Below are 14,511 nucleotides of genomic sequence, written 5' to 3' on the forward strand. Positions count from 1 at the left end.
TGAGGTGGTTCGGAAATGTAGAGAAAATGGAGCGAAACAGAATGACTTCAAGAGTGTATCAGTCTGTAGTGGAAGGAAGGCGGGGTAGGGGTCGGCCTAGGAAAGGTTGGAGGGAGGGGGTAAAGGAGGTTTTGTGTGCGAGGGGCTTGGACTTCCAGCAGGCATGCGTGAGCGTGTTTGATAGGAGTGAATGGAGACAAATGGTTTTTAATACTTGACGTGCTGTTGGAGTGTGAGCAAAGTAACATTTATGAAGGGGTTCAGGGAAACCGGCAGGCCGGACTTGAGTCCTGGAGATGGGAAGTACAGTGCCTGCACTCTGAAGGAGGGGTGTTAATGTTGCAGTTTAAAAACTGTAGTGTAAAGCACCCTTCTGGCAAGACAGTGATGGAGTGAATGATGGTGAAAGTTTTTCTTTCTCGGGCCACCCTGCCTCTGTGGGAATCGGCCAGTGTGATAATAATAATAAAAAAAAACTTTCGTTTTTCCTTTTGGGCCACCCTGCCTTGGTGGGATACGGCCGGTTTGTTGAAAGAAGAAGATTTAGTACCGTATTTCAGTACTCTGTACTTGTCTGGCTGCTTTTTGCAAGTACATATAATTAGCTGAATGATATAGGGTTTTGTTATTATATTTGAGAGGAAGAGCTAAACCAGTATGAGTTGTACAGCATCTGGGAAAACAAGATAATCAGTATAATTAAATTTTTTTTTTTTTTTCAACAAGTCGGCCGTCTCCCACTGAGGCAGGGTGACCCAAAAAAGAAAGAAAATCCCCAAAAAGAAAATACTTTCATCATCATTCAACACTTTCACCACACTCACACATTATCACTGTTTTTGCAGAGGTGCTCAGAATACAGTTTAGAAGCATACTCATATAAAGATACACAACATATCCCTCCAAACTGCCAATATCCCAAACCCCTCCTTTAAAGTGCAGGCATTGTACTTCCCATTTCCAGGACTCAAGTCCGACTATATGAAAATAACTGGTTTCCCTGAATCCCTTCACTAAATATTACCCTGCTCACACTCCAACAGATCGTCAGGTCCCAAGTACCATTCGTCTCCATTCACTCCTATCTAACATGCTCACGCACGCTTGCTGGAAGTCCAAGCCCTTTGCCCACAAAACCTCCTTTACCCCCTCTCTCCAACCCTTTCGAGGACGACCCCTACCCCGCCTTCCTTCCCCTATAGATTTATATGCTTTCCATGTCATTCTACTTTGATCCATTCTCTCTAAATGACCAAACCACCTCAACAACCCCTCTTCTGCCCTCTGACTAATACTTTTATTAACTCCACACCTTTTCCTAATTTCCACACTCCGAATTTTCTGCATAATATTTACACCACACATTGCCCTTAAACAGGACATCTCCACTGCCTCCAACCATCTCCTCGCTGCTGCATTTACCACCCAAGCTTCACACCCATATAAGAGTGTTGGTACTACTATACTTTCATACATTCCCTTCTTTGCCTCCATAGATAACGTTTTTTGACTCCACATATACCTCAACGCACCACTCACCTTTTTTCCCTCATCAATTCTACGATTAACCTCATCCTTCATAAATCCATCCACCGACACGTCAACTCCCAAGTATCTGAAAACATTCACTTCTTCCATACTCCTCCTCCCCAATTTGATATCCAATTTTTCTTTATCTAAATCATTTGATACTCTCATCACCTTACTCTTTTCTATGTTCACTTTCAACTTTCTACCTTTACACACATTCCCAAACTCATCCACTAACCTTTGCAATTTTTCTTTATCTCCCATAAGCACAGTATCATCAGCAAAAAGTAACTGTGTCAATTAAATACAGAATTTTATTCTGGAAATGTTCAAGTGACTTCATGTTGATCTAGGAAATTAAAAAAAGCAAGATTTTTTCAAGCAGCAAAATGTTAAAAACTTTTTGTAAATTATGTCATTGAGATTAGATGGATATTTAGAATTATTAAAATGTTGAAATGTTAATTTTGTCAAGTAAATGATAGTGAATTATTCTAAATTCTTAGATGTTGATTTTTTAAAATGCCCTAGAAAAATTGTTTCAGTGATAATTTAGTTTCCATACCCACTGATATCTTAGCACAATATTTCAGCATCTTGAATATTTTTGCATATACAGCCAGCTCTTATAAAGCTCTTGATGCATAATTTTTCATAAATACAATTGAAAAATTGTATCAGAAATTGAATAGGATGTACTATGAAAGCCTTTCCAAATGCTATTAAATTTTGGATGCACCTTTTCAGTTGAAAAGCTTTCTAAGGGAGTTGACTTTAGCTTATCAATAGTAAATTATCCTTCTAGCATCTTAAAATAACTAAATAAAAGGAAATAAGGAAAACAATAGTTAAAGACTGTTATTACAGGGATTTCATAAATTTATTAGCATTTATTACCCATATAAAGATGAAAAAAATCTGCTTTCAGTTCTACATAAACACTAGTAACAAATATTTATATTACACAACCTTCAAGCTGCACAGTATCATAACTATACAAAAAATACAGAATAACAGGATTCTAAAAAAATGTAGTGTTAGTTACCTTTATTGTTAGTTATTAGCCACTTTGCATCAAGAGTCCAAAGTTAATTCTTGCAAAAGTTTCTTACGAGTATCCACTTTAATAATAATACAGAATCACATTTATGCCCTGAAAATATTTCAGTTTTATATATAAAAAAATAAATCTTAAGAAAATGATGACAGAAGCAATAAAACAAAAGATATAAAAATCAATTCTTCATATTACTTTATACAATTTTCTAAATATATTCTTATTGAAAAGATGGTACATTACATCTGTAAGAACTCATTCACTGCCAGTAGTTACAAAACATTAATGCTTATAAGAGAAATAACAGCTTCTTCATATAATTTTTTTCACTTGTTATAACCTACCTAAGTAAATGAATACATGATGCATTACCTCAGATACTGGGTTAAAATACAAATTAGAAGTAACCAATCATGCATTTCCATTACCCAAGTGTCAAATTAGTTAAATGAAAATTTAACATTGTAATTTACTAACTGCAATTAGTCCTACCTAATTCCAAACTCATAAGTATAGTATCACCGATTCTAGTTTGTGCTATTTATTCTCATTTTGTGATTTTATCTTAAGGCAAGTGACCAACAAGGAAACCTGGCCTCAGGCCATGCTGTAGGAATAAAAGATCCCTCAAAATCAGTCAAAGTACAAGTGCACCATAAGTTCTTTGTATCACGATTTAGCTTTATTTTTATATTCCAATATATATTACAATATTATAAGAATGACTGTGAAACAGAAACTTGTAACTGTTTTACATGATGGTAGGATTGCTGGTGTCTTTTTCTGTCTCATAAACACACTAGATAACAGGGATATCTTGCTACTCCTACTTACAGTTTGGTCACACTTCACGGACACGCACATGCATATATATAAACATACATCTAGGTTTTTTCTCCTTTTTCTAAATAGCTCTTGTTTTTTATTTCTTCTATTGTCCATGGGGAAGTGGAAAAGAATCTTTCCTCCGTAAGCCATGCGTGTCGTATGAAGCGACTAAAATGCCGGGAGCAATGGGCTAGTAACCCCTTCTCCTGTAAACATTTACTAAAAAAGAGAAGAAGAAAAACTTTATAAAACTGGGATGCTTGAAAGTGCGTGGATGTAGTGCGGATGACAAGAAACAGATGATTGCTGATGTTATGAATGAAAAGAAGTTGGATGTCCTGGCCCTAAGCGAAACAAAGCTGAAGGGGGTAGGGGAGTTTCGGTGGGGAGAAATAAATGGGATTAAATCTGGAGTATCTGAGAGAGTTAGAGCTAAGGAAGGGGTAGCAATAATGTTGAAGGATCAGTTATGGAAGGAGAAAAGAGAATATGAATGTGTAAATTCAAGGATTATGTGGATTAAAGTAAAGGTCAGATGCGAAAAGTGGGTCGTCATAAGCATGTATGCACCTGGAGAAGAGAGGAATGTAGAGGAGAGAGAGAGATTTTGGGAAATGTTAAGTGAATGTATAGAAACCTTTGAACCAAGTGAGAGAGTAAGTGTGGTAGGGGACCTGAATGCTAAAGTAGGAGAAACTTTTAGAGAGGGTGTGGTAGATAAGTTTGGGGTGCCAGGTGTAAATGATAATAGGAGCCCTTTGATTGAACTTTGTATAAAAAGGGGTTTAGTTATAGGTAATACATATTTTAAGAAAAAGAGGATAAATAAGTATACAAGATATGATGTAGGGCAAAATGACAGTAGTTTGTTGGATTATGTATTGGTAGATAAAAGACTGTTGAGTAGACTTGAGGATGTACATGTTTATTGAGGGGCCACAGATATATCAGATCACTTTTTAGTTGTAGCTACACTGAGAGTAAAAGGTAGATGGGATACAAGGAGAATAGAAGCATCAGGTAAGAGAGAGGTGAAGGTTTATAAACTAAAAGAGGAGACAGTTAGGGTAAGATGTAAACAACTATTGGAGGATAGATGGGCTAATGAGAGCATAGGCAATGGGGTCAAAGAGGTATGGGGTAGGTTTAAAAATGTAGTGTTAGAGTATTCAGCAGAAGTTTGTGGTTACAGGAAAGTGGGTGCGGGAGGGAAGAGGAGCGATTGGTGGAATGATGATGTAAAGAGAGTACTAAGGGAGAAAAAGTTAGCATATGAGAAGTGTTTACAAAATAGAAGTGATGCAAGGAGGGAAGAGTATATGGAGAAAAAAAGAGGTTAAGAGAGTGGTGAAGCAATGTAAAAAAAAAAGCAAATGAGAGAGTGGGTGAGATGTTATCAACAAATTTTGTTGAAAATAAGAAAAAGTTTTGGAGTGAGATTAACAAATTAAGGAAGCCTATTGAACAAATGGATTTGTCAGTTAAAAATAGGAGAGGAGAGTTATTAAATGGAGAGTTAGAGGTATTGGGAAGATGGAGGGAATATTTTGAGGAATTGCTGAATTTTGATGAAGATAGGGAAGCTGTGATTTCGTGTATAGGGCAAGGAGGAATAACATCTTGTAGGAGTGAGGAAGAGCCAGTTGTGAGTGTGGGAAAGTTCATGAGGCAGTAGGTAAAATGAAAGGGGGTAAGGCAGCTGGGATTGATGGGATAAAGATAGAAATGTTAAAAGCAGGTGGGAATATAGTTTTGGAGTGGTTGGTGCTATTACTTAATAAATGTATGGAAGAGGGTAAGGTACCTATGGACTGGCAGAGAGCATGCATAGTTCCTTTGTATAAAGGCAAAGGGGACAAAAGAGAGTGCAAAAATTATAGGGGGAGAAGTCTGTTGAGTATACCTGGTAAAGTGTATGGTAGAGTTATTATTGAAAGAATTAAGAGTAAGACAGAGAATAGGATAACAGATGAACAAGGAGGCTTTAGGAAAGGTAGGGGGTGTGTGGACCAGGTGTTTACAGTGAAACATATAAGTGAACAGTATTTAGATAAGGCTAAAGAGGTTTTTGTGGCATTTATGGATTTGGAAAAGGCATATGACAGGGTGGATAGGGGGGCAATGTGGCAGATTTTGCAGATGTATGGTATAGGAGGTAGGTTACTGAAAGCAGTGAAGAGTTTTTACGAGGATAGTGAGGCTCAAGTTAGAGTATGTAGGAAAGAGGGAGATTATTTCCCAGTAAAAGTAGGCCTTAGACAAGGATGTGTGATGTCACCGTGGTTTCTTTTTTTTCTTTTAACACACCGGCCGTATCCCACCGAGGCAGGGTGGCCCAAAAGGAGAAACGAAAGTTTCTCCTTTTACATTTAGTAATATATACAGGAGAAGGGGTTACTAGCCCCTTGCTCCTGGCATTTTAGTCACCTCTTACAACATGCATGGCTTACAGAGGAAAAATTCTGTTCCACTTCCCCATGGAGGTAAGAGGAAATAAACAAGAACAAGAACTAGTAAGAAAATAGAAGAAAACCCAGCGGGGTGTGTATATATATACTTGTACATGTATATGAAGTGTGACCTAAGTGTAAGCAGAAGTAGCAAGACGTACCTGAAACCTTGCGTGTTTGTGAGACAGAAAAATGGGTACCAGCAATCCTACCATCATGTAAAACAATTACAGGCTTTCGTTTTACACTCACTTGGCAGGACGGTAGTACCTCCCTGGGCGGTTGCTGTCTACCAACCTACTACCTAGGTCACCATGGTTGTTCAATATATTTATAGATAGGGTTGTAAAAGAAGTAAATGCGAGGGTCTTGGCAAGAGGTGTGGAGTTAAAAGATAAATAATCACACATAAAGTGGGAGTTGTCACAGTTGCTCTTTGCTGATGACACTGTGCTCTTGGGTGATTCTGAAGAGAAGTTGCAGAGGTTAATGGATGAATTTAGTAGGGTATGTAAAAGAAGAAAATTGAAAGTGAATACAGGAAAGAGGAAGGTTATGAGGATAACAAAAAGATTAGGTGATGAAAGATTGGAGGGAGAGAGTATGGAGGAGGTGAATGTATTCATATATTTGGGAGTGGACGTGTCAGCGGATGGGTCTATGGAAGATGAGGTGAATCATGGAATTGATAAGGGGAAAAGGGTGAGCGGTGCACTTAGGAGTCTGTGGAGACAAAGAACTTTGTCCTTGGAAGCAAAGAGGGGAATGTATGAGAGTATAGTTTTACCAACGCTCCTGTATGGGCGTTAAGCATGGGTGATGAATGTTGCAGCGAGGAGAAGGCTGGAGGCAGTGGAGATGTCATGTCTGAGGGCAATGTGTGGTGTGAATATAATGCAGAGAATTCGTAGTTTGGAAGTTAGGAGGAGGTGCAGGATTGCCAAAACTGTTGTCCAGAGGGCTAAGGAAGGGTTGTTGAGGTGGTTCGGACATGTAGAGAGAATGGAGCGAAACAGAATGACTTCAAGAGTGTATCAATCTGTAGTGGAAGGAAGGCGGGGTAGGGGTCGGCCTAGGAAAGGTTGGAGGGAGGGGGTAAAGGAGGTTTTGTGTGCTTGGACTTCCAGCGGGCATGCATGAGCGTGTTTGATAGGAGTGAATGGAGGCAAATGGTTTTTAATACTTGACGTGCTGTTGGAGTGTGAGCAAAGTAACATTTATGAAGGGATTCAGGGAAATCGGCAGGCCGGACTTGAGTCCTGGAGATGGGAAGTACAGTGCCTGCACTCTGAAGGAGGGGTGTTAATGTTGCAGTTTAAGAACTGTAGTGTAAAGCACCCTTCTGGCAAGACAGTGATGGAGTGAATGATGGTGAAAGTTTTTCTTTTTCGGGCCACCCTGCCTTGGTGGGAATCGGCCAGTGTGTTAATAAAAAAAAATAATAAAAATTATAAGAATTTACATTAATGTTATAAATCATTATGAACTATTAAAATTAGAAGTACAAGAAGTCAAAAATAACTTTTGCATAAACAACTAATTGTGAAGCAGAAAACATGTCAAAATGAAAAGGTCTGAGTGGCTAAATTCTCAAACTTCTCTACAAAAATATTTTACAAATGATATTTAGGTATAGAGTATTACCAGTAACATGACAAGGAGATTCACAGAAACTCAGGGTTGCATTCGAATGGCACCATCTACACGAATAGTCTCTCCATTCATCATTGGATTTGTGATGATTGCCTGAACCATCATGGCATACTCATCAGGGTTACCCAGACGCTGAGGAAATGGCATCGTTTTGGCCAAGAAGTTTTGTACTTTTTCTGGAAGGCTCATCAATAATGGAGTCTTAAACAAACCTGGAAAATATGAAATGCATAATGTGTGTTGTGATGTGAATCTTAAAATCTTTGGTAATGCAGATTATAAAACTTGTAGATACAATATATTTAGATTTATATGACTAAAGACATATGCATTTGTTATGGACAGACAAGAGTAGTATTTTGCAATGGACAGTTTTCTCCAACCTCAATCCTAACAACACTGACTATTATTATCACTGTGTCATGTGTTGCCTATGTAGAGGTGAATGATGGCTAACATACATTAAAGCAAAGCCTACTTACAAAATAAATGATTATTGCAAATCCCCATAATTATCATTCAGTTCCTGGAGAATAGTAGTAGTCAGGCTTGATTTAAGGAAAAGGAAGGCAGCTCTAATTTCTTTGATCAAGATATACAAAGAATACAAATTAGGGTGTTCCTTATTTATATGTAGTGTTCCTTATTTATATATGAAAAAAGATATCTGATTTGACCACCTTCAAAAATTTCCATTTGGTTCAATAATAGAGTACAAATTTGCATTAAAGTATTTTTACAATTGAAGAGGTCATTAAAGTCCTCAGATTATCTATGTATAATGCAAATACCAGATGACTCCAGGTATGATGACTCCAGATATGTTGTTTAGTGGTTTAATATCATGACTAGAAGCAATCAAAACTTGCAAAAGTATTGTACGTAATTCAGAGATAACAAAAAATAACAAATTTTTAAATTAATGCATATATTCTATGGTGAACCATGGAATAGATAATAGGGAAAAGAGGTAGCTGGTGTGCTGAGGCATCTGTAGAAAGAAATAGTATAGCTCATATACAGAGGTGAAGAAACCTAAATGTGTTGCAATTACATAGCTGTAATTTGAAAGAAAAGGTTTGAAAACACACATATGAGGTTGCAGGGGGTCAAGTCTTAGCTCCTGGCCCTGCCTCTCAACTTGCCAGATTTACTCTCTCCTAGCCACATGGGCCCTGTCATACCTACTCTTAAAACTATAATGTTATCATGTCTCCCTTGTTCATTCTGTCCTCCATGGTCATTAGATTCAATTCCTTTAGCCTCTCTTTGTAGCTCTTGTGTGTGTGTGAATGAAAGTGAGTGTAAATGTGGCAAAATAAATCCAATGAAAGCATGGGCTCCATGGTTGCAATAAGGGAACACTTTATCAACATCCATGGCCCCAGACTATTCAACATCTTACCAGAAGATATCAGAAACACTGCTGGGACAGATATAAAGGTATTCAAGAGGAAACTGGACAAATATCTTTACCAGTTGCCAGATCAACCAGGCTGTGATGGATATGTGAGCCAGCTGGCCAGCAGCAGCAGCAACCTGCTGCTGCTGCCACATAAGCCTGGCCCAAGGCCAGGCTCCAGGACTAGAGAAATTCTTGAAACTCATCAAAGGTAAAGGAGAGTAGGTGTGAATGAGTGTGAATAAGTGAGTGTGTGAGTGAGCATGAGGATGAGTGAGAATATGTACTACATAATATAAAGTGAATATTGCAAAAGTTAAGCTGTTGTTTAACAAAAAGTACACTAGCATGAATTGTAAACCAATAAACAATTTCCTATAACAAGTTTACATATTATATTTAAAAGACTGGAAAATACATACTGCATTGTATATAAACAGCACAAAATACAGTATTTAAAAGGCAGCATTTCACGTACCTGGTGCAATTGTGCAAACTCTGATGCCCATGGGTGCCAGGTCTCGGGCAATAGGGAGAGTCATGCCCACAATACCTCCCTTGCTGGCTGCATATGCTGCCTGCCCAATCTGGCCATCAAAGGCAGCAACACTTGCAGTATTAATTATAACACCTCGCTGTCCATCTGCATCTGGTTCATTTTCAGCTATTACTGCTGCTGAAAGGCGGATCACATTGAAGGTGCCACCTAAATTGACCTGAAAAATGGTACCATGAACAGAAAAGGATAACATATACTCTTAAGTGACTGTTAATTATTCTCAGCTGAAAATGCAAAATTTTCATATGCCAGTAACTGCTAGCGTTTCCTTACAGCAGAGCTATCTCTGGCATATTACACAAGGTACATAACTAGTACCAGCAAATATATAAAAAAAGTCACCTGCAATATATGGAAAACATTTATATAGGAGACATTTTGCCTGCCCAGGGCTTCTTCAATAGATGGTGAGCAAAACATTTCCTAAATCAAAATTACTCATATTTTGCACATGCATCTTTATACCATTTAACTCCAGTAAACTTTCTAAAAATGATTAAAAAGGCAGTACAGTACAGATAGGCCATCACAAATCCGGCATCATCGGGACCTGTAGGGTGCCGGATTAGTAACTTTGCCGGATTACCCAATTTACACCCTATTTCTGGCCCATTCCATTGTTCCAGTCTACCAAACTCATAGCTATTTCACTAGTATTCCTTTTATAGTGCTGTTTAAATGCAGTAAGGTTTATACAAACATTGCACTGAACCTTCGCTTCAGTGCATCTCTTGCAAGAACAGATCTTGCAAGGGTTCTTTCAAGATCTGTTCTTGTTTCTGGTTTGTTATACAAAGTGGCTAGCTGGTTTATTATGTGTTAAAACCCATCAACTACATGATGGTCTTTAAGGACCTCAGTAGAAATAAGTCACTTTGTCTAACTTTTTTGGGTTATTCTAGGTTCTCTACACATGCTGCTACGTATGATAATCTATGGAACTGTATTTGTGTATACCTGAATAAACTTATTTATTTACTTCTATTCTGCCGACTGAGTCCAAGAAACCACCCATTCACCTGTTTCAACTACCCAATAAAGGGGTCAGAAACTGGCAGCTTGGCCAACTTCACACAAATTTCTAAAGATGCCAATTTCAAAATAGGGTCCAGAATAAACAATGCAGATATTCCTGGCACTAAAATAACATTTTCTCTGTTCATTAGTCACATCTCCAGGCCCCTCATATATTACTCTTGCTTTCCATTTTGAATTTTTATTCAAAATGGACTACAGACTATTGTATTACTGTAATAATTGTATAAATAATGTCAACCCATTCGTAACTGCGTATTAGACTGGCCAGTCAGACACGTATTGGACATTGTTTACTCTTGAACATCGGCAAAGAATCGAACATTTCCGCTACTTTGAGCTCAGTTTCAAGATACTTTTTATCATGAAACTAATCAAAATCATATCTATTTCTGTAATATATCTTCCATTCTATCAAATGAGATTAGAAAAACGAGAATACAACCATGAAAACCATACGAAAATGTACCGCTAAGGGGTGGCCAATGGCTGAGAAGTGAACTCCGTTATTTATTGTCCGATTTATTTCATTTTTGGTGTACGTTAAGAGGCATCTTTCCATCATACATTGCCCAAATTTCAATAAGATAGCCCAACAAACAACTGAGAAAAAAATATTTACCAAAAATCATACATGGCAAGCCCAAGCCAGGTACTGGAAATAAGTCACTCTGTCTGACTTTTTTGGGTTATCCTAGGTTCTCTACACATATGCTGCTATGTATGATAACCTATGTAAAGAAAATAGCTTTTTTGTTTCAGTTTTATGGTGCATTATGAGTGTATATCACAGTTAGCCCTGTGCTACACTCTCTTTTCTTTAATATAAGCCCCCAAGACAGGGATAGAAGGATGGTACTTGTATCCCACATCCTCTTCGTACCTCCATTGAACCGCTCAGTATTATGCTAAATATTATTCATTCTGGAGTACAGTGGACCCCCGGTTAACGATTTTAATCCGTGCAAGAGGGCTCATCGTTATGCGAAATAATCGTTATGCGAATTAATTTTCCCCATAAGAAATAATGGAAATAAAATTAATCCGTGCAAGACGCCCAAAAGTATGAAAAAAAAATTTTTTTACCACATGAAATGTTAATTTTAATACACACAAACTGAAAAAGGCATGCACAATTACATGACACTTACTTTTATTGAAGATCTGGTGATGATTGATGGGATGGGAGGAGGGGAGAGCATTATCTTCTTACTGTTTAGAAGGGGAATCCCCTTCCATTAGGACTTGAGGTAGCAAGTCCTTTTCTGGGGTTACTTCCCTTCTTCTTTTAATGCCACTAGGACCAGCTTGAGAGTCACTGGACCTCTGTCGCACAACAAATCTGTCCATAGAGCTCTGTACCTCCCGTTTCTTCAAGACTTTCCTAAAATGGGCCATAACATTGTCATTGAAATAGTCACAAGCACGGCTTGCAACAGCTGTGTCAGGGTGATTTTCATCTATAAAGGTTTGCAGTTCAAACCACTCTGCACACATTTCCTTAATCTTTGAAGTAGGCACAATGGATTCCACAACTGGCATAGGCTTCTCAGGGTTAGCCCCAAACCCTTCAAAATCTTTCTTAATTTCCATACTAATTCTCACCCTTTTTACCACAGGGTTGGCACTAGAAGCTTTCTTGGGGCCCATGGTCACTTATTTTCCAGAAACACCACCGAAAACACTGTAATAATACGAAATATTCCGAGTGTATGCTTGGATGTTACCGCGGAGGCTGGCTGGTAAACAATGGGACGGCCGGCACATGTGAGGGCACATTGGACGCGTCTCGGACGAAAATCGGTATGCGGGTTTTTAATCGGTATGCGGGGCAAAAATTTTGCGATAAAAGTAATCGTTATGCGGAAAAATCGCTATGCGATGCCATCGTTATGCGGGGGTCCACTGTATTTACCATGTTTTTATGTTACAGTGGAACCTCGGTTTTCATATGCCCCAGTTTTCGTAGGATTCGGTTCTCGACGACTTTTCCTATCGAAAATTTGTCCCAGTTTTCGTACATCACCTCGGTTTTCATAGAGTTGACAATGGTTCATACTGAATGCATCCACCTGCATCATTCAGCCACTGAAGCACCAAGTGACTCAGTCTGCCTTTGTTTATCATTGAGTGAGCATCACCCCGCGTGGGAGATAGTGTTTTGGAGTTGATAATTTGCGAAAAGGCAAGTCAGTTGATAAGCTGAGGCTGACCCTGATGACCCTACACCTGCTGTGGAATCTACTGTGTCTTTGGGGAAGCCCATGGGGTTGGATGGGAGGGGCCAGGATGTGGAAGAGTTGGTGGATGACCATAGGGAAGAGCTAACCACTGAAGAGCTGCAACACCTTCAACTGGAACAGCAAGAGATTGCAGCTTACGAAATTGCTTCAGAGGAGGAGGAAGAGAGAGGGGAGAATGTGCCTTCTTCAGTGATTAAGGACATGTGTGCAAAGTGGAGTGAGTTGCAAAGTTTTGTGGAGAAATATCACCCTAACAAAGCTGTTGCAAGCCATGTCTGCAACACGTTCAATGACAATGCCTTGTCCCATTTTAGGCAAATCTTAGAAAGACACCAGAAACAGGCCTCTTTGGACAGATTTTTGTGCGACAGAGGTACAGTGACTCTCAAGCTGGTCCTAGTGCCAGTAAAAGACAAAGAAGGGAAGTAACCCCAGATAGGGCCTTGATACCTGAAGGCCTTATGGAAGGGGATTCCCTTTCCAAATAATAACCTCTCCTCCCTCTCCCCTCCTCGCCATTTTCCATATGCTAACAAAAGTCTTCAGTAAAAGTGATGTTAAATGTTCATTTATTCATTTCATTTTAGTCATTTATATTTATTTCTCATTGTTTTCTGCATGTAAAACTATAGCTCTTCTCCCTAAAATGTATTTTTTGTTAATATTTTTGAGAGTTTGGAACATATTAATTGGATTTACATTATTTCGTCTGCCCCAGTTTTCGTACAATTCAGTTTTTGTCAAACTTTCTGGAACGAATTAATCATGGAAACCAAGGTTCCACTGTATTTATAGTGTTTATTATGTCATATCAGATCAATTTTGATAGGTAAATAAGCTGTAGTGTTGATATTAGCGTAATAACAAAGTATATTCCCCTGCATCACGAGACTGAGCTCATGGCAACCGACAGTGGCTTCAAAGCCACCTTATCTTTTATGGACAATGTACTGTGTATGTGTTTTATACAATGAGAAGCATTTATTTTATTCATTGGAACCATGGTTAGGGCTAAAAGCAAGCAGGTTATAACAATAAATGGAGAAAAAGAAATTGGAATGACTTGTGCAGCAAGTAGCACCACCAAACAGTAGCAGCAGGTTGGTGTGGCGACCCTGAAAATTTGAAATTATGCTAGCCGAAATTAGTGCCAGATAACTGATGGAACCAGATGACTGACTGCGGATTTGTGATGGCCAACCTGTACCTTATTGCCTCTAATCCCATATATAAACAAAAATTCAATATTTACACAAGGGTTTCATATGAAAATGAGTAATACTAATAAACATAATACAATACAGTATAATTATTTCTAAATAAATTTTATAACACAGAAAAGTACATCAAGAAAATGTCAAGCACCATGTAATCAAGTAAGAGAATCTCAGCCCCTAATACTCTTATTCTTCATCTAATCATATCTCAAGAAATACTTTTAGAAATTAGTCTTGTATTGACCTCATTCTCTGGCTTCCCCATTATCTTACAAGCTATAAAGATATTAAAGGTATGGGACATTTTTAAAAATAAGTAAATAAATGAAGGAAGGGTGAGATATTGCTATTCAATGGGTCAACTGAATTATAACAGCCAACTACTTCTGGCAAGACAGCAGTTGAATAAATGATGGTGTACGTGTTCTCTTTCTTTGGAGTACCCTAGGTGGAAAACACACTATGACGCTGTCCCCATATATACACAAAGACGACAGGGGGGAAAAAAGGAAAGGGGAGTGATAGAGGATTAGGAAG

At 38.4% G+C, this 14,511-nt stretch overlaps 1 protein-coding gene across 1 annotated transcript in view; it reads right to left on the reverse strand.

Moving 5' to 3' along the window:
* Positions 1–2,564: 2,564 nt before the first annotated feature.
* LOC128697161 (3-hydroxyacyl-CoA dehydrogenase type-2) overlaps positions 2,565–14,511 on the reverse strand; it is a 30,503-nt gene continuing 18,556 nt past the window's right edge. The window contains exons 4-6 of the mRNA XM_070089821.1: positions 9,399–9,636; positions 7,510–7,730; positions 2,565–2,683 (exon numbers count right to left, since the gene is read on the reverse strand). Of these exons, the coding sequence (XP_069945922.1) occupies positions 7,540–7,730; positions 9,399–9,636 (429 nt within the window). The 3' untranslated portion in view covers positions 2,565–2,683; positions 7,510–7,539. The remainder of the gene's footprint in view (positions 2,684–7,509; positions 7,731–9,398; positions 9,637–14,511) is intronic.

Source organism: Cherax quadricarinatus, chromosome 30 (genome assembly GCF_038502225.1).
Source record: "Cherax quadricarinatus isolate ZL_2023a chromosome 30, ASM3850222v1, whole genome shotgun sequence".
NCBI lineage: Eukaryota > Metazoa > Arthropoda > Malacostraca > Decapoda > Parastacidae > Cherax > Cherax quadricarinatus.